Below are 27,615 nucleotides of genomic sequence, written 5' to 3'. Positions count from 1 at the left end.
GCACTGGGGAGTAGGGTGGGGGGACTTGTTGCCCTGGGCATTGGGTGCGTCCAGAACAGAGGCTGTGTTCTCTGTCCTACCCACACCAACTCCCAGCATAAGGCCTAGCTTTGATCAAACAAGCATGCTTGATGGCCTCATGTTCACAGGCTAGCAGAGAACCAGAGCCTCTCTGATAAGGCTGTTTTCCAGTCTCTGATGGCATCTAGGTCACCACCTCCACACTTCCCTTCTGGCTTTGTCACTTGACAGAGCTAAGTGTTGATAAAGATCATATCATAGCAATCAGGAAATTGCATTTGGTGACCTCCCCCACTTCCCCAGCCCCCGTGTTCCTCTGGGAACAGGTGGAACTGCCTTGTTCAGAGTTGATCTCATGCAAGCACCCAGCTGACTGGAATCCTCTGGACTGAAGTTGAGGGAGTCCTCACTGAAGCCATCCTAGTTCTTTCTTTAAGGCTCAGTAATGCTCAGCCAGAGATCTCAGAAATACTCTGAGATTTCAAATTCTGTTCAGATGAATTACCTCATTTTTTTTCCCACTAGAATGTCTGGTCCTTACAAAGTATGAGGCTTAGCTTTAATCATCAAGCTGACTCACCAGAATTATCTGGGAAGAGTCTTGGGGGGGGGGGGGCATTGCCTGATGAGGGTGGCCTTGGAGCACGAGTGTGAGGGATTTTTCTTAACAGGGTTAATTGAGGTGGGCTGTCCTGAATATGGCTGGCACCATTTTATGGGCTGGTTTCTGGACGATGTAAGAGTTAAGAAAGAAACTGAACAGCACGCATGTATTCATCATCTCCTCATGTGACCAGCCACCTCAAGCTCCCACCCTATACTCTGACTACCCTGTGGCAATGGACTGAAGCCTATAACTGAGCTAAAACCCCCTCACCCTTATGTTTTGGAGTTGTTGTTGTTTTGTTTTTTTTTTTTTTTTTAAATCATAGCAACATGAAAAAAAAAAAAAAAACTAAAAAACTAGGAGAGAAAAGTGGTTTGGGAATACCCCAGTTTGGAACAAGGCATGTGAGCTAGCCCAGAGAGCCACTCACAATGAGGCCGCCGTGGACGCCACTCCCTCGAAGGTTGGGTGCATACTCTGCCAGGTCCACGGATCGCAGCCACTCCATTACCCTGTGGTTGGACCACTGCACAACTTCCGAAGGAGAAAGGTTACTCTGTGATGGAGGAGAGTGAAAAAGTCAGGCTCTGTGTGGTCCTCTGTGGGGTCAGCGTCTCTGGGGAGTCTTGCCTGAGTTGTTCCACCAGAGCAGCAGACTCAAGCTATCTGGGCCACTTACCTAAGAGTGGTAATCAGTATCTTATTGAATTCTGCTGAAATATCTATGCACAACTATCTGAATCTACCATCCTAAATTTTGGCACAAACCAATAGACATACAGGTTTTTAATTCAGTAATCCAACAGAATTTTAAAGATTCAACTACGAACCAAGTGTTTTCTAGGTAAAAGCACTCTTTGGCGTGGACAAATGTTTTAAGGGAGCCCACACTAAGACACTGAAGCTGGGCCTTGAGAGAGGGCTCAGCAGTATAATGCTCACTGCTCTTCTAGACGACCCAGGTTCAGTTCCTAGCACCCATGTCAGGTGGCTCACAACCAGACCCAAGAGATCTGATGAACTCTTCTGACCTCTGAAGGCCCCCATATCGGTGTGACAGATACACAGACAAAAATTAACTATTTTTATAAAATATGGTAATGCCTACATACTTTCACACAGCCTTGTGGGCTTCAAAATGCTCAGCACTCACACAGAATACATGCAAGATATATTTGTTGAATAGCAAGGAAATAAAGACTAGATGACAAAGGCAGGTATTTAAAACCCTTAAAGAACCGGAGGTAGACCAGTTCTCCACAACAGAGAAGGTGGGACATGATCCATAAGCTTTCAGTTTGGAGCTCACCAGGAATTCCTAAAGTTTATAGAACAGTATTATGTATATCAGCCATGTGGTCCTTTGTATTTGTCTACACTAGTTCCCTTCTAGTAAGGTCCTACAACCATCCAGGCTGAAGGCTAGTTAATTTTACACTAGCAAGGAGAGTAACCCACTCTGAACTGTCCAGTCTTTTGGAACTCTGTCTCTTCTGACCCCCTGGACCTTGCCTCCTTTGCCTACTTTGACACCCATGTTTCTATACTGTCTTTCCTTTTCTCTCTCTTTTATGCTGCATCAAATCCTTAGATCATTATGATGACCTAGAAAACCACCATCAGAGACAACAGGGGAGTTACAAGTACCAGAATCTTAAACACCATGATCTACTTTGTGATGAAAGTATCCTCATTTTCTCATGATATTTCAGGTGTCCTGACTCAGAGCCACCTGGACAGCTAGTGCACTCCCCCACCTCGTCAGCAGGCCTCCTGTGCAGGCAGTTGGGGTTGAACTTGTTGACATGTAGCACGTGAATAGCACATTTGATGCTGAGATGATGTAGTTGGCTGGTGACTTTTAAGAAGAGTAGATCATTCTGGAAAAGAAAAGTTCTGGTTGATGAGTCAGTTTCTAAGGTAACAAAAGACCCCAGCAGTTCTTTCCTGACCAAATAAGATGTGCCTTCCACATCTCAGAAAGGTTCTCACAGACAATTTCGCTTACCACCATGGTTTGAACGTTGGCACCTGATGTGCCTTAGATAACAGTACTATTTCAGGGCCTTAACAATACAAGGAAAGATAGGATTGGAGATATGACTCAGTGGTTAAGAGCCATTAACTGCTCTTCTAGAGGTCCTAAGTTCAATCCCAGCAACCACAGGGTGGCTCACAACCATCTGTGATGGGATCTAAATAATTCTGGTGTGCATGAAGACAGAGCCCTCATATACATAAAACACATGAATAAATAATTTTTTTAAAAAGAATGTGAAGAAAAGAGGCAATTACATTTAAAATGACAAGCATGGGGAAACTTGGGCTGAATGCTCACTGGAAAATACTTAAGGAAAAATCCTCACCACAGTTAGGTATTGCAGCATTCTCCCATCAACTCTTGATTCATAAAACTGGTCTTTGTATTGAGGTAAGCCGATATCATCAAGCCACCCTACAAAAACAGATGCATTAGGATTCATGAGAAAAGATGTTGTGGGTGCCAAGGGAGAATGACAACAACTGATCATTTTAAGGTTCTTGATTTCCTTCCCCCAAAGCATTAGTAATCCATCTGTCTTTCACAAGTAAGCTGCTGTCTTTGAGGCACACATTCAATGGGAAATTCTTTTGCCCTTCAGAACAATAAATATATGCCTGTTCTTACGTGTCACCCAAATGTGGTCAAGCAGCGCAGACTTTTCTTCTTGCTTGGTGTTGATAGATTTCACCGCTAAAACCAACTTCTTCCTATGGAGGGGGTGTTTAATCCCTAGCTCCTGAAAGCAAAAGATGAAGACCACATGTAAAGTTTTGGCAAACAATGTGTTCCTTAGGGGATGTTATGTCAGGATAAAGATGCTCGAGAGTGGTGGTAGAGCCTGGGGTAGGTACAAAGTGCCCTGGGGTGTTAGCCTGTAGCAAAAGGCAATCTCAGCCTTCCCTGTGTGTCTTCTGTGAATAAGGGATGGATGCAGGCTACCACCTGCCCATGCACTGCTCTGGGGGGAAACAGGGGTGTCTTCTTCTCACACTCAGCCCTTACCTTTTCCATGTCCTGAGGGGTAGCTGACAGTAGTGTGTGGCCAGTTGTCACCCACTGTCTGGCAAAGATCACATACTGAGACAGGCCAAATTCCTCTAGCCATGTACATACACGGTCTGTGCTCCACTGGGCAAAGGGGGCATTGGCATCACTGGAAGCAAGGGAAGAGCATGCTTGTGTTATAAGGTACCTGGGGCTTTGCATAGCACAAAGCCTCCGTTTTTAAAAAAACAAAACTGTCTTTTAAAAGAACCAACAAGGTGAATGGCATTGTAGTACACCCCAGTGACATTTGTGAGGCTCTAAAGCCACCTTAATAGCAGGTTTTATGTTTCAACTGCAGCTTTTCTGAGCATAGGGCAGCCTTCATGATCCTCAGGGGACTATTTAGTGCACATAGGTCTAGAAACACAGTATGAACACCCATTAGCAAGCCAAAGACTCAGCAGTCTTTGAGAAATGCTAGGGAAACTAGGAAAAGACAGTCCATTCTCTATCAGGAAAAGAGTCCATTCTCTAATAGGAAAAGAGAAGATAGAAGCCAAAGCTCTTCTAACTTATAAATTATTTATTAATGAAATACTTTATTTATTAATGAAATACTAGGGGCATTTCCATTATAATCAGCAGAAAGGTATGTGTGTGTGTGTGTGTGTGTGTGTGCATGCTGTGTCTGTGTGTGTGTGTGTGTGTGTGTGTGTGTGTGTGTGTGTGACTTATTATTAATAACCCTGGTAGAAAGATCTACCCAGGTATGGACAGATAAAACAGTACAACTTTTAAAAAGTAGAAATAAAGAACCCAATCCTTTTTAGATATGATTTTCTACCTAGAAACCCACGGGAGCTAAATTACTGGAAGAGGGAGAATGAATGTATGTATATACAGGAAAACAAATGCATATGTTTATGCATACAGAATGAACATTACATACAAATGTCAATTTTCTATGTATTATCCATGTAGATCAATGGCTTTTATTAAAACAATAAAAAAAACCCATGCCCACCAAACCAACTAGAATTATAGCATCTCTAGGAGCTGCCTTAACAAGGCACATAGCTGTTCTCTGGCTGTGTATGAGGCCAGGGTGGAGGTGCACCAAGGGTGACTTTGTAGCTGCAACACTCAACTGAGCACATAAAAAAGAAGACATAAATAAATGAAGAGGTAGGTCATGTTCCTAGACAGGACACCCAGGTGTTAAAAACCACCCATTCTTAAGGATATACATTTTTCATTTGAAGTGTGAATGTAATAGTCCACTTGAAATTCCAACCAAGTCATGAGGGGAAGGTGGATAAAACAACTTCATATTCAGTTTTAAATATAAATGGCAATTTATAGATCTACAAGACAAGCTAGTCAGAGAGATGCCCTTCTAACAAAGTATAGTTCTCCTCTGGTACCCATGGAGGATGAATTCCAGGAGGATGTTCCAGCCCTAGATTTAAAATCTCGTGTTTGCATAGAACCTACACACATCCTCCCAAACACTTTAAATCATGCCAAGATTACTTACCACACCTAACGCAACACAAACAGTATGTGCGGATGTTACATTTCATTGTTAGGAAGTGACAAGGAAAAAGAACATGCAGATTCAGTCAGTACCACTTATGTAACCATTGTAGACTACCTACATTGTCCAGCCAGAAATCCTAGGCCTTCTGCACCCCAAGGGCCAGCTGTACCCCTAACATGCAGAAATGATTTTTAAGAACTTGCTGAATACCCAGCTAAACAGGGAAATCCTTAAAGGTCCAGAAAGAAGCCAGCACTCTAAAATAAATACTGGGTGAAGTACTGAATATTCCTAGCTTAGATCTTAGGTTTCAGCAACGCTTAAAAGAGTACAGATTCAGGTTTTACAATACTAGAACTTATACAAGTTAGGGCACCTCTGTATAGAAAATATAAAATTTTAATATAAAATTGGGAAATAATTAGAATGAGAAAACACTAAAAATTTACAAATTTAACATGAAACCCACACACAAAATTCAGGGTTTTTATCTCAATTCCTAGGTATAGTTTCGTAGCACTTTTTACCCTCACATTTTAGGTGTGTGCTCTGACCATAGCTCGGTAATACTTTCTACGAGACTAGAACTTTACTAAGTATAGTTTCTAGCTTCATTGGTAATACTTATATATTTTTAGTTTTATTTTTGAGACCGGGACTAATGCAGTTTCGGACTTAATAGGTAGCTAAGGGTAACCTTGAACTTCTGAACTTTCTGCCTCCTCCAACTCAGGCAAGCTGGGCTTACAGATGTGTACCACCACGCCCACTTTGTCAGTACTGGGGATGGAACTCAGGGCTTTATGCATGTTGAGCAAGTGCTCTACAGCAGAGCTACATCACCAGCCCTCACTTTTCATTATAAGAACTAATAAAACAGCATCAGCTCCAAAATTTACAACTGGCAGTGTTATATGTGTTCTCAGAATCATTTCAAAATTTCTATTAAGCAACGTGAGTGACAACACTACAGCTCGGGTTCTACAGTGTGGTGGCCAGTCCTGCTCTTAAATGGTGTGCTGTCTGTATCCTTCAGCAGGGGCATCAGACTCATGTTGCCTTTGTTGATGTCAGAACAGTAGTATGTAAAATCAGCAAGAAGTGACAAGTTTTTCATAGTGACTCACTTTATGTGAGTATCAACTTTTTCTTCACCAATTCTAAATGAAGTTTATCTCCTGCTTTTGATCTGGTGCTTTGGCTTATAAGTTGTTTGGTTTTTATTTTAGTATTTTGTGTTTTAAGACAAGGCCTAATCCATGGTTCATGCCGGCCTTGAATTCTTGTCAGTATAGCTTTCAAATGCCGACATTATAAATATCAACCACTATACCTAGATTTTTGTTTCTTTTGCATGTGTATGCATGTGTACATGTGTGTGTATGTTTGTATTACACTCATGTGTGGGCATATACATGTGTATACACTGTGTATTTGGAACCCAAAAGTCAACACCAGGTGCCTCTCATCTTTCTCCACCTTATATTAAGTCAGGGCCTTTCACTGAATTCTGAGCTCACTAAATGACTAGACTGGCCACCAAACTCCAAGGAACTGCATGCCTCTGTTCCCCTCCCTGCGGCACTAAGGTTACAAGCAGACATGTGCACCACACTTGGCTTTTACCAGGCTATGCAGATCTCAAGTCCCCATGCTTGCATGGCAGGCACTTTACCAGCTAAGCCATGTCCTCAGCCCTCATTTCATTCTCTTTTTTTTTTTTATATGAAAACAATATATTTTATTTTATATTTTTTATAGAATGAGGAAAATATTCAGAATATGTATCAGGAGGACAGTTCTGTTCTGAAGGAGCATGCACTTCGCGTGCTTCTGAGGTCATAATTTGAAAACTGCTGTCCTATGGACAGTTCAAGACAATCCAGGTAAGATATGTCTTTATCTTCAGGATCTTTCCACTCACATCTTTGTCTATCTCCTGCCCACCCACCCTCCTTGCTCCTACAGTACCAGACTCAGCACCTCTGCATCTATCTAACTCCTGTTCCCCCTTAAAGAAACGATAAAGTCAATGAACCTCAGTATACATACATATAAAAGCTTCACTTGTCAAAGCATCATTAAAAAGGTAAAATTCTGGTATGAGCCCCAATCTGTCTTAACATAATTACCAGACATGGTTTAACCTTAATATGGAGAGACTGGATAGAAATCTGTAACAAAGATATTAATTGAAACTGGCCCATATACAGAAAATTCACAAACTAAACCAATAAATGGAAAACTTAAACTGGAAAAAAAAACCCTGTAAACTTGCAGAAATCTGTGAGAGTGGAGAAAATTAAACAGAGAGGAAACATGAATACATAATTTTGATAAGGCTGTGGGGGCAACAAACTCTCTCCATACAGTGTGCTCTGGGATATAAATCAGAAGGACTTTACCTGGGGGAATGAAATAATAAGCTTTGTTTCTCCATGATCTAAATTTATCTATAAAACATTTTTAAAATACAAAATACATCATTTTCACTAGAAAAAGAACCAGGCACTTTCCCCACAAGAATATTAGTGGTAAGTTTTTATAAAAGGTTATGTATTAAATATCTATGAATTACATGCCAGAGGCTATTGGCATGCTATTATATTCTCCTTAAGGGTAATATCAGTCTTTTCCCCCTCAGGGAAGTTTCATGTTTGTTAGCACAGGCATTATTAAGGAAACAAAACAAGCTTATGGGGACCCTCTCATTCTTCATCAACCCATGTCATGATCCTGAAAGCACAAAGACATCCAGCACATCGGCCTCTTTAACAGCGCCTTCCTTAGGCACAGGGAGTACCTGATATTACTGCCTCAGGCCCTGGCATGGCAGGAGCTCAGTGAACTGGCTAGAAACATGCCTGCTAGTCTTGGAATGTTCTTTTCTCCTCTACACTCAAGCTCTAAAGACACAGCCAGAACTGGACCAAAGACCGATCACTGGAGTTTACTGTACCTTTACATTCTCATCTCTTGAGAACCCAGAATCAAAATGTCTAAATTAGAAAAATTGCTGGGTAAATGACAGCATCCAATTATGGATTATACAGGTAAGCTTTCTTTGGCTCCAAATTGATTGACACCTTTTTAGTTGTGCCCTTAGATTCCCTACCCACCACTGCAAAGCTAGTATTTACTGAGGATATACATCCAAGATTAGAAGGATCAACCCCACCCTCCTCCTTTCATCATGGATTACAATATAATACAGGTGTGAGGATATCCAACCGTGCAGAGGTAAGTATGGGAAGGTCCTGTCTCAAAACTAGGAGGATCTGACAGTCTTGAAATCTGAGGGTAGCAGTAAGTTAGGGATCCCTTCCTCGGGGTGTGGGAGAGACAAAGACACAGCAGGCCTGTGAACAGAGCACATTTCAGGAAATGGTCTTTGCCCTCAGCTGGAAACCCATGTTTTTGTTTTTGTTTTTGTTTTTTTCCTGAGAACTAGTATTTGCATTGTGAATATAAGGGCAAGCAAGAGAACTCATTTCATTTTGGTTGAATTTTTAATTAGCACATTCCAACCAAAGCTGGCTCTGCACTGCACATCAGGCTTCTAGAGACTGGGCTGGAGGGCTGCATGCACATCACGGGGGCTGCTGAGATGGAATGGGGATGCACCACACATGAGCAAGGACATAAGTGCAGGTTCTTGGGAGACAGTCTCTCAGAACAGGGAAAAGAAGGGGGGCAATAAGAGGCACGGGAGAGTGTCCATTAGGGACATCTCCAAACGGACTTGCTGTTTTGTGTCTTTTCAGTAGAGCATGCTGGGACAGTCGTGTGAAACTCAGCGCTCTGCTGTCCATACCACTCACCCCTTAGCAGCCCCCTTCAGTGCACCTTTCAGTGCAGTTTGCTATAGTGCAAATATGAGGAATACTGGAAGATGGAGGCTGCCCCAAGACCTTCCATGTGGAGCCTGTAGGTGGACACCGGCCTAGAGGCAGGGAAGACAGCACAATTTCTTTCAAAAAGACAAGAGGATGTTGATCCTTGAGTGGCAGGTGGCTGATGCCTAGATTAGATGTGCAGAAGCTCACATAATCCTAATTAGACTTTAACAGTATACTTATTTTCAATCCCCACTTTGCCAGTGCAAATGAGGAGTAGAGGGGTAGAAGCCACGTGACAGCGCGCAGCTTCCAGTTAGGGTGTGGCTGAACACAGATACCAACCCAGCTTTGGGATTCTAGAATCCACTCTGATTGGCTTCACAACCCCGTGTGAAAGGCGACACTGACAATGAGCAACAACAGCACAGAGCCATTCACAGCCTTTCTGGTGGTTAACACTAAACCAGTCAGCCTCTGTCATCACCTAAAACACACATCTCTGGGTACTTCTCTGAGGCAGTCTCTAGGTTAGGTTAATCGAGGTAGTAAGATGCGCCCTAACTTGAGGCAGCATAATACAAACAGCTGGGAACCCTGGCTGGATAAAAAGGAGGGAGTAATCTGAGTGCCAGCATTTATCTCATCTCTTTCCACTACCTGACTGAAGATGTAAGCAGCCACCTTAAGCTGCCACCATGCCTTCCCCATCGTGATGGGATGACATCCAGAATAATCTCTTTTTTTTTCCTCAAGTTGCTTTTGTCAGGTTTGGTGTTTGCTGTTTCTTTGCAAAAACTAGAAAAGTAACTAATATAGGTTTTCTACCCCAACCATCGCCAGCTGCAGGGAGTCTTATGCTTTTTACCTCAGCACCTGTGAATGTGGGCATGTCCACTCATGGCAAGCAGACAAGTTCCACATGAAAGACTCCTGCCTTTAGCCTCTGAGGCTGTGGGGCATCCATCCCTTGCTAGCACTGAACCCTGGCCAGGATTTCAAAAAGCTCTTCACAGATGGCCTGGATGGATCTTTACCATTTCTGTCCCTTGGTGTCTCTGGTCCTAGAAAGTCTTGGCCCTGCAGTCGCTCGGAGCCCACCTCGTCGAAACTCTGCCATACCCGGTGCATCAGTGTTGAAGTTTCCTGACTGAGTTCTTCGGATTCTGCACAGAAAGGAATCCAGAGACTGTAAGGGGATAGATGCAAGGCTCAGGGCACTACCCTTCCCAGTCCCTACCTGAAGCCAGGGAAGATGACCTGTGACAGTGCTTCCAACAGACTCTAAATTCAATACTAAGCCTAACCCTGGGATTTGAGCCACTCCCCACAGGATCAAAGTGAAGGCTGATGCCTTTGAGGAGACTCCAGTTTCTGCCTCTGTTCAGAATTAATCAGTTGGACTAGCAAGTACTTGGCTTTTGGTCTTTAAAGTATTTTATGAGGCACAGAAAGAACACACTGTCGGCTATGCATCATCATGGAAGCATGGACATGGGGCAGAGGGATGCCTAGATGAAAGACACAAGGCAACTAGCTGTATTAGATGAGCGCCTGTCACACTTCTGATTTGTGACAAATAATAACTCACCATCTTTTCTATGGATGTGACTATTCTACTTTTGCAGCTATGCAAATGTGGGCTGGAACAGCATCTGCCTGGTCTAAATACATCGTTACAACCATTACCACCAACTTACTTTCCCCAGAATTTCTTAATGCCTTTGGGGCTCCGTTTGCCATCTGGTGTCAGGGGAGACTGGGGGCTTGACTCAGTACCAGATGAAGTAGATGAGAGTTCATTGGCCATGACTATATCTTCCCAACCACCTTCTGTGTCTCCTAAGGTGGACAGAATGAAAAGGCATGTGAATGAATGGGAGGAGGAACCTTCAGAACCCCACCCTCCACCGGAGCTATCCTTCTGCAGGAGTCCAGAACACTCTTCCCAGTGTTGCCTTTAGGATTGAGCTCCATACCAAGATACTGGGAGCCAAAAGAGTTTTTGAGAACACCTCCAAGGACTCTCATTAAAAACTAGTGAGACCAGTGTTTAGAATCTGGGTGATTTAATGTCTTCAAATTCTAAGACTTTGGGGTCCAAGTAACTGTAGACTATTCCAATAAAGAGCTTGCTATTTAGTCAGAGGGAGACTGGAATGTGGGCAGGGCATGAGAAATGGAAAACAAAGGTATTCTCACATTCTACCTCACCTGGAACAGTCACAGTACCTAATACGGGAGCACTGACACTCCAGCCGCGATCTTCAGAAGCAGAGAAGCCACATGAAGAAGCAAGAGAGGCCAAAGTCCAGCCCAACAGTAACGGGGAAGCAAAGAAATAAAAAGAATATCATCTAGCAAAAAAGAAAAACTCAAACAGAAAGGAAAACAACCCCACAAAGGACAAGTTAAAGGGTGACCAAGCTTGGCCCACAGGGTCAGCATGGTGAGAGGAGGCATCAGGCCAAAGGATCCTGGTGCCACTTTCTCACAAGCTGAGGTATCCACAGGCAGAGAAGGAGGATCAGCAATGGGAGTGGGGAGCACTCTAAATCATAGGCAGTCCCTGTGAAGGTACAATGACCTGAAGCAATGTGGATATAATTGAACACAGTTACTTAAGGGTTTATCTAGATCTATGAAAGCCTAGGGCAGCATTGAGTCTCAAGAAATAAAGCATGGCCAGGGGAACAGCCAGTAGAGAAGTTAGGAGTAGGTAAGGAGAATCCAGTGAACACCAAAGCAGGACCTCCTGGACCACATAGAAACATCTGCTGCTGACGACATTTGCCTAGGAAAATACTCTGAAATTTGGAGTGTGTATACTGTCAGCTTAGTGGTAACAGGGGCTGTATCAAAGGCAGATGCAGATGAGAGAAGACCAGGATGTCAGAGAAAGAAGTGGGACATGTAGAGTAAATGTAGATTTCTAGGGTGGGGACGGGGGGGGGGGGGAGAGGGGGGGGGTGGGGAGCTGGGGAGGTGGGGAGGACAGGCAGGGATTCGAGGAGGAAAGAAAAGAAGGGAGAATGGAGGTACAGTAACTTGGGAACAGCTTATCCAGACAGGGAATCTTTAAAAGCAGGGCCACTCTGGGACACAACTTGCCAAGAAACAATCCCCACTATTCTTAATTGTGGGCTGAAGTTATAGCTACAGTGACTGTGAACGTTAAGGACACTGTTCCTGAGGCCAAACCAGGAGCTGGATACTCACTCAGCTTTGGCTGGCTGCTCCCTGAAGAGTCAGGCTGGAGGGAGGCAGTGGGAGGAGATTTGGCAGCTTCTCCATTGGGTGTGGCTCCTGAAAGCTTCCCAGGTAATGTGGGGTATTTCTGCTCGGCAAGGAAAGAGCTATCCTATTGGAAAAAGAGAGGGAGAGAGAGATGCCAGATTAATCCTCAGACTTTAGCTCAAACCAGTTAGGAAATCCTTGTATGCATAAACTCTTTCTTTAAGAGTCACTTTTCACTTAGGTTGACTCAAAGATCCTTTCTCCTGGTCTAGGAGAAAGGTAAAGATTTATCCACACAGTGACACAGAGACAGCATCAAGGCCAAATCCAGAGATGACTGCTCTCAAAAAAAAAGAGCCCTGTGCCCTGTGTCTCATGTTAGAGGTTCAGTGAATTCACAGTCATAAATTCTCCCCAGGCTCTTCAAAGTTTACTGGCTAGCGTTTTTGGTTGATCCCAAGAGAAAGGAAAGCAAGAGGAGTATGGCTAAGGCTCTCTGATCTCCCAATATTTGCTTCTTGTGGTCACAAAAGAGGCTTTAGCTAAGTAAGATCCTTCCTCAGACCAGACCAAGGCAGATCTCTGCAAGGGCTCAGCCATGAGCACAGCCTTGTTACAGCAGCGATATTAGAGTCTACAGGAACTTAGAACCATCCTCTTTGAGGTACCACTTAGATGCAACAAGCACTGTGGCTAGATCCTAGCTAAAAAGAAATCCCAATAAAGCCAGCTGATTTTAAGGAGAAAGACTAGCACTTATTTTGCTAAGAAGTATGTAAAGATCACTAAAACTACAAACCTGGGGAAAGCATATAGAATTGCAAGTTTGAGCATAAAAAGAAAATAAGACATCACCAAGAGACTCAACCATGGATCACTTGATTGGTCGCAGAAGAAGAGTAATATGAGAAGCAGAACCAATTTTAAAACTGGAAAGTCAGAAAGAGGCTGGATGGCTGCCAAGGACCAAGACACCTTTTGAAGCTTCATTCACTGAAAGTCAAGTGTGCAGTACATTTCTGAATTCAGTTTGCTTCCATGTCCTAGGAGCTGTTTGAAATTCAGTTCATTCACTCACTACACATTGACAAGAGCCTCCACATATGAACTTAGAAATGAGAAATCTGAAGAGAAATGAGAGTGTTAAAGAAATCTGGTCCATGAGTTGGCATGTCAGAATGTCCAGAGATGAAGATCACATCTTCAAGCTTGTGCTGAACTGCAGGGCAGAGAGGTCAGACATGATCAGACATCACTGAGCCAGCCCAGCAGTTTCCCAGTGCTAGCTCATCCACTGACAGTTGCTTCACACTCACCCAGGGCACTATGAAAACAACATCAACTCATGGGCTCCTCCCCGGGCCTGTGAATCAGCCCCTCTGAAAATGAACCCACTTCAGGTATGTTTAACAAGCGTCTTGGATTATTCTAATACTCAGTCATACTTCAGACCATGGGAAAAGAGTAGCCAAAACAGTTAAGAGATTAGTGGGCTGGAGAGATGGCTCTGCAGATAAAGGCGATAGGTACCCAAGCCTAATGGCCCAAGTTCAATTCCTGGAACCCACTAAAAAGCCAGATGTGATGGCATACATCTATAAACCCAGCACTCCTATGATGAGATGAATCTTCAGAAGAGTCACCCAGAAGTCTGATGGTCGTCAAGCCCACAGGAAGATCAGCAAGCCACAGTGAGGTCAACTAGCCTGTAAAAAGGTCAGCGAGCCCACAGTAAGGCTAGATATCTATGTTGACGTCATCAAGCCTGTGATGAAGTCATTTAGTGAGCAGCTGAGGTCATCTAGCCTGTGGTGAGGTCACCTAGCCTGTATGAAATCAACTAGCCTGCAATGACGTCAGCTAGCCTGCGGTGAGAAGTGCAGCTGCAGAGGCAACAACAAAGGTCTTTTAGTGAGGAATAAGATGAAAAATGAATGCCTTAAGTAGACCTCCGACACATGTGCTCACATAAACACAATAAAATAGTTGGGTTTTGTTTTAAATTTAGAGAACCAAAGAACCAGACACCAAGTTCCATCTTCCATAAAAAATACAAAGTGGAAAAGGACTCTTATTGCGGGTTTTTTTGTTGAGGCATCACAAAAGATTCCCCCAGTATAAGGCCAGGACAATAGACTCTGACCGTGACCACCCAGAGAGGTCTCAGAAGAGCTTAGGTACAGACTGAATGTGCCCTAACCCAAGGATGATTGAAGGCCCAGAGCAATAAGGAACAGAGGGCAATGGAGTGGGCTCTCTGAGTTCTGCTTCAGCCAAGAAGTAAAGCTGAAGGAATGACTCACTGTGGAGAAAGACACTGGGATGTCAAGGCAAGACAAGAGGCAGAAAGGAATACCTGACCCCAATTGTTCCCTAGCCTCAAGAATAACCCCAGATGTGGGGAGCCAAACAGCAGGGCAGAACCTATCACCCAGCTGCTCTAAGTCAGAACAAAAGGGTACCCTACTGCTCAGAGAGGGCCCAGAATGCCTCAGGGAAAGCCCTTTCTGTGTAACCTCTCAAACCCTTTGTTTGGTTATTTCTAACAGGTGAATAACAATTCCTCCCCTGGGCTGAGAAATAATATGCACAGAGACCGGCAAACAGCTTTCAGCAGACAAACAGAAGCATAACAGGCCATGTCCAAGAGGGACAGCAATCAAGAAGAACAGACCCTAGATACAGAAAAGCACACCACAGGCTGCATCTAGAATATCATGCCCAATTTAAAGAATCCACTGAGAAATGAGTGGTGTGAAGGCTGCTGACCCTCTTACAGGGGAAGACAGTGTACAGCTCTGAGAAGAAAGCATGTACAGAGAGCTGGAGGGACTTGATTCTAGGGCATTGGGAATGGGAGAGATTGACTCATTCTACAGGAGACCAAGTCAGAAGTCCACAGTCTGAGGAACTCAGGGGACAATGGCACAAGGAACACTCAGCCATAAAAAGCTTTAGTTTAAGCCTAGGCACCACAGGAAGGAGATACTGTGAAAAAACTACTGTACCTGTGGAATGGTGCTGGGATGAGGTAGAATGTATGTGGAGGGAAGAGGTGGTCATGGTGAGCTAAGCCAGTTTCATAAGATTGTAATTATGATCAAAGGTGTGGGAAACTCAACTCAACCTAGAAGGTGCACTTTGTAAGCAGGCCTGTGTCACTCACCCTCCACGGTAAGCAACATGGTGTCTTAAAGCAGCATACCCAAGGGAGTATGTGGCCACTTACATGTTACTTAGAGACAAGTATGAATGGCTTCTCTCAAGCTGAGTCTGGAAGAATGAGTCTGGGGCTGGGCCCCAGAGCTTTCCCAGGGGGCCACAAAACACAACAGATAGAAGAGCAGGCAGAAGACGTTTTCTTAGCAATCCCCATGGCTTGAGGAATGTCTGGCTAGCCACAGCACTGACTGCCATAAACACAGAAGCAAAGAGAACCCTTTTTCTTATACTTCCTGATATGAGAATACTCATGGAGTCTTTCTTCCACAAAGAGTTAGAAGAACAGAAATGCTCCATTCTGCCATAATGGTATGAAAATACAAACGGCCTTCTCAGGTCACATGTAGTGAAGTACCATGTCTCCTTTGGAAGGCAGAGGACACAGAAGGGCCATACACAGTACATTCCCCTTACAATGGTGGCTGGGTGGAGCTGACACTAATTATACAAAGCTTTAGTTTACCATGAGCTCAATATTGGTCTACCAGCCTAGGACTGTAATCAGCTGCTACTGCAGGATTCCAGGAGAAAATGAGTTACAATGGAGTTTTTATATCATGATTTGTTCACTGAAGATAGGCTGAATGCACACCTGTGTTTTTAACCGTGGCATCTCAGCACAGAAGAGGAGTGTTGCTGTGTAGAAATTACCACACCTTCTACCCTGTAACTAAGCCTAACCTTCTTCGTTCGAGATTAGTTTCTCTGAGCCTACAGAGCAGAGTGATAATGATAAATGGTACACCACGAATCATGAAGACAAAGTGCATCGTGCATATGGACCACACAAAAATGACATTTCCTCTTTCCTCATTCCTTCTTAACTCTTACAGTTAACATATTTCAAAGCTACAAAAGCTATTCCTTACTAAAATACTCTAGCAAACATCACAACCAAGGACACATGCTAAGGACAGAAATGAATGTACCTTGGGCTCCCCCACCGGGGACAGCTGGTTCCCATCGACACACTTTGGAGTGACAAGAAGGATTCAAACATGGGAGAAAAGGAGACTTGTATTAGTCACAATCAGCTCAGAGCCACCTTCCTGCTTATATCTGGCACACTGAGATGAATTCTGCCTCGCTCCTTCGTGTCAGATGATCATCACCCACAGTAAGAAAGAGGCCACTATCTGGCCATGAACAGTATCCTGGGCAGTTTCCATCACTCTGACCAATGGAGCAAGAGGCACATGCCTGGGCATTTCGTCCTGTCAACTCTCAACTTCTGTGGATCTCTACCATGTCACTCTGATGGAAATCAGGGGACAGTATAAAGCATGGCTCACCAGAGGCTCCATCAGGGCAACCCTGTGCTTAGTCATTGTTAAACTCAAAGCCTTCCATTGTCCCCTCCAACCCTGCCCTGGGTCCAGTCACATGGTCAAGCCCATTCTCATACCAGGGGCCACAGGGCCTCCTCAGATCTTTCCAGACTTTTGTTTTAAGCTACCTCTCTAATCTTCTATATATCCCAGACTGTACTCCTGACATCACCCCCTTTATCTACATTACTCCTTCATTCAGAATCCCTGCAGAGATCCCAGATAACACTAAGGAGATGAGGCCACAACCCATGATCTTCTTGGCATATGGCTCTGACCTTGCTGTTCCTGCTTCTATGATTTCCTAAAGCCTGCATGCACCCACCAGCCCATCCCAGCACTGTGTTGGGCCTAAAGGAGTAACTGAGTAATTGAAAAGTCGATTGATGAGCTAACCTTATCCCCAGATTCACGTCTCAAGTCTTCTAGACTACAGGAGAGTTTCTTCTGAGCCCTGGATAAACATAGAAAGAAATCTTAGTGACCATGAAAACGGTTCCTTGGTGTCCTTCATAAACAGGGCATGTTAGATGCTTAACCAACAGCCTGCTTCAGCTTGGGGTAAAGGTCAGAGAGAAATCACCTTATAGGAGGTAACCCACGTATAAGGTAAGACCTTGGGGCAAGCCTGGCCCAACAGTGGTACTAATAAGAGATGACCACTGGGTTTCCCTGAGGAAGCCCAATGTCCACAGACTCAGAGCAGAGGAAAAGTGCTTGCTCCACCTCGCCTTTAAATCCAAAAGTAATCTGGGGAGAAAGTTGCAAGCCCCTTCTGTGATATGAGGCACCCACCAGCTATAGCTTTAATCATGGTCTAGGATCCTCCAACCCTTCATTCTGGCTCTACCTATCCTGAGCAGTCAGCCCAGGGGACCTGTGTCTTCACCGGGTCTATGCCCAGGGGACCTGTGTCTTCACCGGGTCTATTCTTCCGAGGACATCAAACACACAGAAAGGGGGCAATGCTACCAGTGGCCACAGAGGAAATAAAGGGATTACAACCAACAAGTTTCCTGGCTAGGTCTTTCCTCAATGCCAGTGACTCTCAGCCCATGGGAGAGGAAATTCCTCAGTACCCATGAGAGGTTGGCTTAACCCCATGCCCACAGCCCTGTGGCTATACACACCACACCTGCCCAGTCACCATCTACCTTGTGAGCCCCAGAGAGGGTTCAGGTCTCCTACCTGGTCTCCAACGATTTCTGTGGCAAAGGAGGTGGTCCTGGAGTGGGAGAACTGCACCGTGATGATATCTGTTTCACAAACAGAAGAGCAGCCATGGAGGGCTTTCCCTTGATGACTTTTCCCTTGATGGCTCCTCTAAGAACATTTCTGCCCCTGGCTACAGCCATGTGGGTGTACTCATATGAATGCTTTGTTCTTTCAAGAAATGCTCATCAAGTAATACCTCAAGTTCTGAGAGACAATGGGCATATAAGCCTCCAGGATCAAACCGCCCTTTGTCCCTGAGCCCTAGACTTTAGACATAAGTCCAGGTCCCAGCACCAGATTCCCAAGGCTGGGAGGACGCCATGGCCTCTGTCCTTTTCATAGCTTGTCTCAACTTCTCTCATTCAGAGGGTCACTAGCCCACACTATCCAAAACACTTTCTTTTGGCTTAAGTGAGCCAGAGTCAAATTCTGTGAATCACTGAGAAGACCCTAGAGATATAGTCACTTAGAAAGCATCCACGCCATCTATTACCTGCCAACCCTATATTAGGAGTTAAGCATACCCACACCAGGAGACAGATTAATAAGCAGGGACAGAGGAGTTATGACATCTGCCTGTCTGAGACAATGAAGATGACAGGACAGAGTTGTCTTCATTGCAGCACTCACAGTAGAGCCCTGTCTTTTCCCTCAAGCCCCAGGCCTCTCTGGTTTGTTCTAGGAAAATCTCTAGCCTCATAACACAGGTATTAAGAACCTGAGCTTGCTGGTCCAACAGACCTGGGTTCAAGTCCTGTTCTGCTATCTATCTGCCATCTACCTGCAGAGTGACTTAGACAAACTGTGGGAGTCCTAATTACTGCTCAGCTATAACTACCAGCAATCTAATGGGCTTTCCTTGAGTCAATAATAGGGATGAGGTACTGGATGCCATTTGCTCCTTTGTTAAAGATTTAAGTCCTTCACTGAAGGAGCTGAAGGAGACTGCAACTCCATAGGAAGAACAATAATATCATCTAACCAGACCCCTCAGAGCTCCCAGGGAGTAAATCACCAACCAGAGTATACATAGATGGGTCCATGGCTCCCACTACATATGTAACAGAGAACTGCCTCATCTGGCATCAGTGGGAAGGAAGGTGCTTGGTCCTATGGAGGCTTGATACCCCAGAGAAGGGGGATGCTAGAGGGGTGAGGCAGGAGTGGGTGGGGGAGCACCCTCTTAGAGACAAAGGAGAAAGGGGATGGGATGGGGGTTTGCAGAGACTGATAAGGGGGATAATATTTGACATGTAAATAAATAAAGTAATCAATAAAAAGATTAAGTTCTTCAAAATGATTGAATAATCAGTTTTAGTTTGATCTTTCTAGATCTCATGAATCTTTTGGCCCTGCTGCAGCCCCCACCCCCTCAAGGGCTCTGTCTATGAATGTGTTTGTTCATCTGTATTTAAACACATTCCAGAGACTGATACAGTGGAGTCAGATTTTAGAGCAAAAAGAAGAAAATCCATGTGCTGGTTTGAGGGGCTGACAGAGGCATGTGTGAGACAGGAATGCACTGCCATGGGAGATGCCAGTGTCTCTACATGGTCAAGATGGACTCACTCTTTATCAAATATGTGGAAGTCTACTGGGTGGAAGTCCTGACTGCAGAGCCTGGAGAAGCCTTGGTAAATAAAACAAAAACAAACACCATTCTTGTTCTGTGCTTCATTCCAGACAGGAAAGATAAACAGAAAGCCAATTAAAGAGGAAAATTCCTGCCCTTCAGAGTTCCAGTGGCCACCATACAGTCCCTAGCCAGAGCTCAGGCCTGAGACTATGTATCTGTTCCCTGAACCTGCTTGCCAACACTTAAGGGTTACCCCCTGGACTGAACTATTCATCAGTTAAGATGTATAACAGACAGGTGTCAGTTGGATGTCTCTCTACATCAAGGCAGGCTCTCCAACGTGGAAAGCGCAGTACCTCTTGCTTCAGCACTTCCTCTGGGCTTTTATTTGTGGTGTTCCATTTCCGGAAGCTTCCCTCTATTTCATCTTCATTGATGGAGAGGTTTCTTTCTGAAGGCCCTAGAAATAGTAAAGCATTGGTGAGATTATTAAATCACTACTATGAGACTTGCTAAAAATCTCATAGCATGGAACTCTAATGGTGTCTGTTCTTTATTAACACATACCAAGGAGGATTGCTTTAGCTTGAGGGATTGATTTCACCCCCTCTTAAAAACAGAAAAGCCTAAGACATATTTACATTGTTATGGTTTGAGTATAGAATGTTTGTCATAGGCCCATGTGTTTGGTTCTCAGCTAGAACTGCCATTTTGGGAACCTGTGAGACTTTTCAGAGGTGGAGCCTCACTGGCTACTGGGCTAAGAGGTGATCCACAGGGGTTTGTTGGGCCCACTTCTGATCAGTCTTTCTGCTTCCTGGCCAACCAGAATGCAAGGAGTCCCTGCTACATATTCCTGCTGCCATGGCACACACACTTCAAACTGTGAGCCCAAATCATTTTTTTTCTCCCTTATGTTGCTTCTTGTCGTGTATCAGATAAGAGCAACTAGAAAAGTAATTATTACATGAAGAGACATTAAGAGTGGGAATGGGAAAATTCTTCAGGGCCTCCAATCAGGTGTTGCCACCAGGGTCACTTTAAAGTCACAGTTTATCCCTAAAACAGAGAGGTAAGCCACTTCTTCCTTCCAAGTTCTTATTTATTGGCCAAAGGCAATCAGGTCCCATGAGGGATTTGGCCCAACATCACAAGGAATTAGAGAAAAGAGGCTGCATCCTTTATGTGGGGCCTGGCAGGTACCTTGGGCAGGGACCAGTCAGTTCCTATCCCAGCAGAGATAAGATTTGTTTCCAAACAGAGTCAGTAGCTCAGCTAGAAGCAGGTATCCTTCAAACAACCTTCCTGTGAAAAACTAACTGCTCTTGCAGGATGAGCAGTGGGAGCCAGGTCCAATGAATGAGCCACACAAGCACCACTGTGCTCATATGAACATAAGGTGCTTGCACACTGCACTGGTCTGGGTAGTAAACATGAAACACTGGCTTTCTAAGGCAACCTGGCCACCTGGTGACTCATAGAAGTCCCCTATGTGTCTTCTGCATCTGCAGGGAACTACAAATCCTATGAGAAGCTCTGAGGCCCAGGAGGGCTCTGACTGACCCAATATGACTCCTCTCACTGCCTCAAAGGGGGATCCTAAGAAGACAGATTGGAGACCCTCTAATAAGAAGGATTCCCAAGAGCTAAAGACCAAACAAGTGGTCCCTAGAAGTTTGGACCTACCATATTGATGAAATTTCCAGAAATCACCATCTGCACCACCCAAGAGCCTACATATAGATCCGTTCTCTATTACAACTCCAAGTAGAGGGCAAAGACCCTGACAGCAGACTTGTTCCTACTTCTGACATAGTAAGCAAAATAGCTTTCAGAGGAAATGGGGGTTCCCCCTTTTCTTACCCTGAGTTGCCATCACAATCTCCTTTACCCTTAGGTACTGGTTCAACAGTCCTGTCAGCTCCTCTATTCGACGGTCCTGCCATGGTATAAGAGCAGAACAAGATTGACACCACCTCTGGTCTCTAGTCAACTTTATCTGGAGCACAGTGAAGAAAATCCCATATAAGACTGCTAAAGACCCCAAAGGAAGTCAGAGTCCACTGGGCCCCGGTGGTCTGCCTCACAGGCAGCCTATGACCCTTATGGCCCTATCTGTAGGTGTGGGTCAACACCCACTAACACCCCTGAAGAGGCCTATGTGCTGGAAGGACTATACCTCTCTGCCTCATACTCTCTGGAAACAGTCTTGATCAGTGTGCCTCTCATTGCTGTGTCACTCTCTGGAACTACACACATAGATGTTTTCCAATCTCTTCACCCATCCCTACAGAATCTGAAGTACTTTATATAACAAAGGATCTTCCTAGAAGGGACCCATTCCTTCAAGGCTACAGTCTGGGGCCTTAGGTCACATAGATCCTGAAACACACAGGTTTGAAATCTTAGCTCAGCTATACACTGGCCACCTGACCCTGTGCAAAGGTATCCAAGCATTTTGGGGTCTTTTTCTTCTGCTGATTGTGTGGGGCTGTGATTCTCAGAGACACTGTTTACACTAACTAGGTATTTTTCTATGTATGGATGTAGCTATTTTATGATTATACAGGAATCAGATACCATATGGTAGCAGGGTAAACTGAGGCACTACATGCTGATAAAAGTGTCCCTATGATAGTTCTACCATGAGAGGCAAACTGCACACATGGGGGCTGTTGCTGAGCTTGCTAAGAGATGTGATATGAGCGAGCACAGAGGGTTTTCAACACACCATCATGAACAGACAGGGCTCTAAGCCACCTTTGAGAGGTTCAGTTTAGGTGAAACTCAAGCATCATAAAGAAGTACTGAAGTTGAGTCTCTAGTGGCAAAAGCTGTTGTCTTAACATATCTTGTCAGTGACAGCATAGCACGTCTAATAGAGCAGAGACCAGAGGGGACCAAAAAGTTAGAGGTACCTGCAAAGGAAGGACAAGGTGCCATGGCAACTGTCTCACCTTATCCTCATTGGCAACCAGCAGTGTTTCCATCCCCATTTTCAGACGGTGGATTTCTTGATCTAAAAAAATTGAGGTATAAAACGAATAATTTGAAGAAATACTGATAGCTATTCACATATGCTGATGGCCTTTGACGTGTGAATGTGGCTCCTTTTTATCTGCCCGAAGAGCCCAGGATGGTATCTGGCACAGTGGGTCTCATTAGACATTTGTTGGGTACATTATGAATAACCTAGTGTTTTGCTTTTTCTTTGTATCTAGGGGCAAAATAAAAATATCATTTACTCAAAGCTGACAGAGAAGAATATAAAAATCTTTCATAAGCAGCATTTCCTAAGAATATAAATATTCATATTTTATGTATTAATAGCATGTATATCATAATCAGATGCCTAGGCTCCTGACTAGTTTAAGGGAAAATCATACAGCCAGAAAAACTAGAAGCAGAGGAAATGTTTAGAAAAGAAAACCCAAAACAAGTTATGGATGATAAATAAAGACTGGGCATCATACAAAGGTTTGGTAGTTGCTTTAATTTCAAATTGTATAATCTGATTAAATAAATGTTTATATATGAACATGGAGATATAAGACTATAATCATAGTTCTTTCTAGGCTGAGGTACAAGACACAAGGTGTAAGCCCTGCCTGGGCAATTTAGTATCTCAAAATAAAAAAAAAAGAAATTTAAAGTCTAGAGATATAGTTTAGTGGCAGAGTAATATGTCTTCTATGGACAAGGCCTTGAGCTCAATCCAAAACCAAAAGAAAATTAAGGTGGGAAGGGACAGCAAGATGGTGTCACGAGTAAAAGCAGCGGCTGTCAAGCCTGATAACCTGAGAATGTTCTCAGTCCAGCTGGAGAAGCAAGCTAGGGACCACTGAGGCCAGGATGAGGCGACACACTAGCAGCAACCCATAGGCTGACACTGCTCAGTATCCAAGTGGCAAGTAGAAGAGCTTGGGCATGCGTGACCTTTCCGTATCCTTGGAAAACTGTCACAAACATACTATGTATGTTAAGGAGAACACTTGAGGGTTTCTTCTGTTTTTAATCAGCAAGACTTGAACTCCCCAATGACTCAGTTTTAGGGTGAGCCAAATATTATGCTAGACTCTGAGGTGCTTTTAAACAAAGATAAAATCCTGAGTCAGGGTAGGCTGACCTCAAATCCTCCCAAAATCCAGCACTACTAAACGACAGTATGAGCTACGCTGGGGACAGGGGGCTGCTGAGTTCAAGAATAACAGACCAGAGTTGGCTACTTGAGGTCGAGTGGTCAGGAAGAGCTTCCTGAGAAATGACATTTAAGTGGCACTCTAAGGATGACAAGGAATTGGGTTGCTTCTGTGACCTCAGGGCATTGTACAAATGTCAGGCAGGATGAACTGCTAAGCCTCCTCTTTGGTAGTAACACAGAAGCAAGGCCTTTCAATCCAATGAAGTGGAGTTGTTTCTAGGGAAAAGAAAAAAAAAAAAAGCTCCAGAGGGGGCTGCACAGAGCTTCAATCAATGCTGTGAGAAAAGCCTTCAGAGCTGGATGTTCTAGGTAAGGGAAGGCGTGACAAAGATCCCACAATAGAACTCAGCCTCACAGGCAAGCATAAGTGCATGCTCACACACTGATACATGTATGTGTACATTATTCACACCCAGACATGCAAGGACACACATCCTCATTCACAGACACATGCCCACTTATAAGAAGAGTGGGCCCAGGGCCTAAGACAATCTGCTCTGTCACAGTCAATCCAGTTACCTCGCTCTGCATGGTCACTGTGGAGAGCTGCACTCCGGGAGAGTTGGCTGTGAAGACGTTCAATTTCTGCATCCTTTAGGGCCACCTGTTCTTGCAGCTGGGCTACCTCAGCCTGAAGAAGCAACAGAGAATCCCTTTCAGGTCAGAGAGACTTCCAGCTCATCACAAAACACTTCATGTCATAATCCAGAGCTCACTGGGTCCCAAGAAACAAGGGGAGTGAAGGACACGGGCAAAGACTAATAGTAGATAACTGCCTTCCCCACTGGGTAGAACACTGTAGAAGGAACTCACTCGCCTGCCATCACCTTGCTCCTGCATCCCCTTATCTGACCAAGCTCTTTCTCTTCTCTGCTCTGTAAACCCTGGGTAAAACTGGGGCCAGAGGAGCTGGGACTGTATACAGTGGGAAGGCTCTGTCCCTGCTGCACAAGTTGGACTGTTAATTTTGCACGTGGTCTTCCCTCTCCCAAGATACTTAGATACTCTTCATTTGTACAGTTAATGCTTTTGCTCAACCTCCAGGCACAGTTACATGCTTGCCCGTGTGCATACATTCAAGCTTTAGAGTGTGTCAAGGACATACACTTTTCTTAAAGGAAAGCACTAAGCACACTGCACACACATTCACACATGCACACACACTCTGGCACTGACACAGGGTAGCTCCCACATCTCCACTATGTACAACAGGTTACATTTCATCACAGTACTACACTTGGTTATCCATGCTTTCCAGACTCAGTAGAAAATCAGAGCTCCTTCTGTCTCACTCCAAAATGCCTTCTGTGGCCAAACAAATCTAGAATCTCTCATGTCCCAGTTGCATGACCTTGGGCAAGTAATTGAGCCTTTCTGAGTCTTGGCTTAATAGCTTCTACTTCATGGCCTGTGGGAAGACCATTATGATTGACTCTCGTAGCACATATGAGAGGCCCAGTAAATACTGCATCATGCTAACAGTTTATTCCACCCTATTCCTTACCTTAGGAAAAAACTCCATTCTGAGCGTCAAACCAAGAAAAGGTTTAGAACTATGCTCTCAGCAGTAGAACACACAGCAAAGGCATCTACCCTACCCACTGCTTGCCATGTAGGAACCTAGTCATATTCTAACTCTGGTCATCAGAGTATAATGTGGGGCCCAAGTCAATCAATGAACTGCAGCAAGGAACCAAGTGAGTACTGGTCCTATTGGTGACTCTTCTGCCTGCCAGGTTTTGCTCAGTGTTATTCCACTGAGCACCCACTATTCTCACTATTTTCAAAAAAATGCTTTCTCAGATACTGTTCTATTACAAGGAAGAGATATCGTGACCAAGGCAACTCTTATAAAAGAAAGCATTTAATCGGGGGCTTGCTTATAGTTTGAGAAGGTTAATCCATTATCATCATGGCAGGTGCTGGAGCAATCGCTGAGAGCTTCACATCCTGATCTACAGGCAACAAGCAGAGGAAGAGAGAACAGGCCTGCCATGGGCTTTTGAAAATGTAAAGCCTATCCTCAGTGACACACCTCCTGCAACAGCCATGCCTCCTAATCCTTTTCTAAACAGTCTGCCAACTAGGAGCTAGACATTCAAATAAATGAACCCATGGGAAAGCAAGGAGGTGGTCATTACAAACATAACAGATGCCGACCTCTCCTCTGATATGGGCTTCAACGCAGACACCGCCCACCCAGCCTGCCTGCTACAATGCAGAGCACCACATACCTCAGCCTATCGGCTTCATCACAGGGCATCAGTAGCCAGCCTGCTGCTCCAATGCAGAGCTTTACCCACTCACCTAGTCTGCTCTCATGCAGAACTCCATCCACCCTCCCAGCCTGCTCCTCCAGTGGACTCCAGGCTGCATGCTACAGGTTAATAGGAAGGATGAAGGCCACTCTTAAGAGACTTGGTATTTCTTAGCCTTCTCAATGGTTCTGAATAAATCCTCTCTCACCAAATGGGACAGAGATAAAAAGAAAAACAAGGAGGTGCAAGGTCCGATTTCTTTACTGCAAAGCTCACTGTGGAGCATGTTCCTCTGCTCTGGGCTATACCCAGAGCCAAGAGAGCAAAGTGTGGCTTTTCTATCCAGCTAACTGACATGGGCATCCATGATGGTGCACATATCATTTGGGGCCTGCGTGTCCACTGGCTTATGGATAATGGTGCCAATGGCTTCTGACAATTCTAGCCTTAGGATTCTCAACCCAAATGCATCTCATTTCCACCAGAGTCAGGATATTCTTCAGAGATAAATCCTCTCAATTTTTCTTGCATGGCTCCTTACCTGTGGTTCTTTAGTGTGGAGAGTATGATCTCTGTCAGAAATCCAGTGTCATACTTATCTGCCAGCCTTATAGACAGACTTCAGTGAAGTGGGGCTACTGAGAGGATAGCACCTGGCAATCAGGGCTCTCTTCTCCTAGAGGCTGGCCTCTGTATGAGGCCACTGATGTACTATGGATCCTGTTTTAACTACTTTTCTATTGTTGTGATAAGACACCATGACCAAGGCAACCTACAGAACAAAGTTTATAAGGGGCTTAGTTTCAAAGACTGACTCCATGACCATGACAGCAGAGAGCATTATGGAGACAGACATTATGGAAAGCATTATGGCAGAGAGACAGACAGATCGGTATACCTCTAAAGAGGTAGCTGAGAGCTTATACCATATCCATAAGAATAAGGCATAAAGAGATAACTAGGAATGGAATAGGCTTTCAAAACCTTAAAGCCCACCACCTGATGACTTCTAGAAAGGCAACACTTAATTCTTTCTAAACAGTTCCAACAACTGGGTACCAAGTATCCAAAATATGAGCCTTTTCCACAGATCCCATAGTCCAAGTGATTTGACTCAACTTTTACTCTGAAATAGCCATAGAACATGGAAAAACTACAGGTTCTCTGCTATGCTTAGAAGGCTACCTGACCCACAGGTAGGTGGATACCCCCATCCAGAACCATGAAAGCAATGGCTCTCTCAGCCATTTAATAAAACAAACAAAAACAACCTCTACTGCCAGAGATCCATGACAATCAGAAGCATGGCAGTGTGGCAGAGATGGTTGCTCTGGGTCCCTACAGGGCAGAAAAACATCTGCATTCCTACAGGGCTGTGTCTTAATAAGCTCAAGGCACAAACCCTACTGTTGCTTGCAGTGAGGATGAGCCACTTTTAGGGACTGAGGAGGCTTACACAGAAAACTTAACAGCTTACAAACACAGAAAGGATTTCAGTTTGGGAAGCTGCCACTTCAGGAAGGAACAGGACATCACAGAAAGG

General features: G+C 44.4%; 1 protein-coding gene across 10 annotated transcripts in view; it reads right to left on the bottom strand.

The window, feature by feature from the left end:
- Positions 1 to 27,615, bottom strand: part of Ppfibp2 (PPFIB scaffold protein 2) — a 147,119-nt gene that overhangs the window by 5,023 nt on the left and 114,481 nt on the right. For 8 of the 10 annotated variants that reach the window (XM_076940277.1, XM_034510078.2, XM_076940313.1 and 5 more), the window contains 16 exons: positions 24,334 to 24,445; positions 22,571 to 22,632; positions 21,477 to 21,552; positions 19,970 to 20,073; positions 18,011 to 18,078; positions 17,219 to 17,276; positions 16,424 to 16,465; positions 12,255 to 12,396; positions 11,268 to 11,300; positions 10,736 to 10,877; positions 10,073 to 10,201; positions 3,675 to 3,825; positions 3,297 to 3,408; positions 2,995 to 3,083; positions 2,386 to 2,508; positions 1,059 to 1,184 (listed from right to left, as the gene is read on the bottom strand). In XM_076940277.1, the coding sequence (XP_076796392.1) occupies positions 1,059 to 1,184; positions 2,386 to 2,508; positions 2,995 to 3,083; positions 3,297 to 3,408; positions 3,675 to 3,825; positions 10,073 to 10,201; positions 10,736 to 10,877; positions 11,268 to 11,300; positions 12,255 to 12,396; positions 16,424 to 16,465; positions 17,219 to 17,276; positions 18,011 to 18,078; positions 19,970 to 20,073; positions 21,477 to 21,552; positions 22,571 to 22,632; positions 24,334 to 24,445 (1,569 nt within the window). The remainder of the gene's footprint in view (positions 1 to 1,058; positions 1,185 to 2,385; positions 2,509 to 2,994; positions 3,084 to 3,296; positions 3,409 to 3,674; positions 3,826 to 10,072; positions 10,202 to 10,735; positions 10,878 to 11,267; positions 11,301 to 12,254; positions 12,397 to 16,423; positions 16,466 to 17,218; positions 17,277 to 18,010; positions 18,079 to 19,969; positions 20,074 to 21,476; positions 21,553 to 22,570; positions 22,633 to 24,333; positions 24,446 to 27,615) is intronic. The other 2 variants (XM_034510087.2, XM_076940310.1) reach the window with 1 other exon arrangement.

This window comes from Arvicanthis niloticus, chromosome 1 (assembly GCF_011762505.2).
Source record: "Arvicanthis niloticus isolate mArvNil1 chromosome 1, mArvNil1.pat.X, whole genome shotgun sequence".
NCBI lineage: Eukaryota > Metazoa > Chordata > Mammalia > Rodentia > Muridae > Arvicanthis > Arvicanthis niloticus.
The sequence above is the reverse complement of the archived record's forward strand: the minus strand, read 5'-3'. Positions and strand labels throughout refer to the sequence as shown.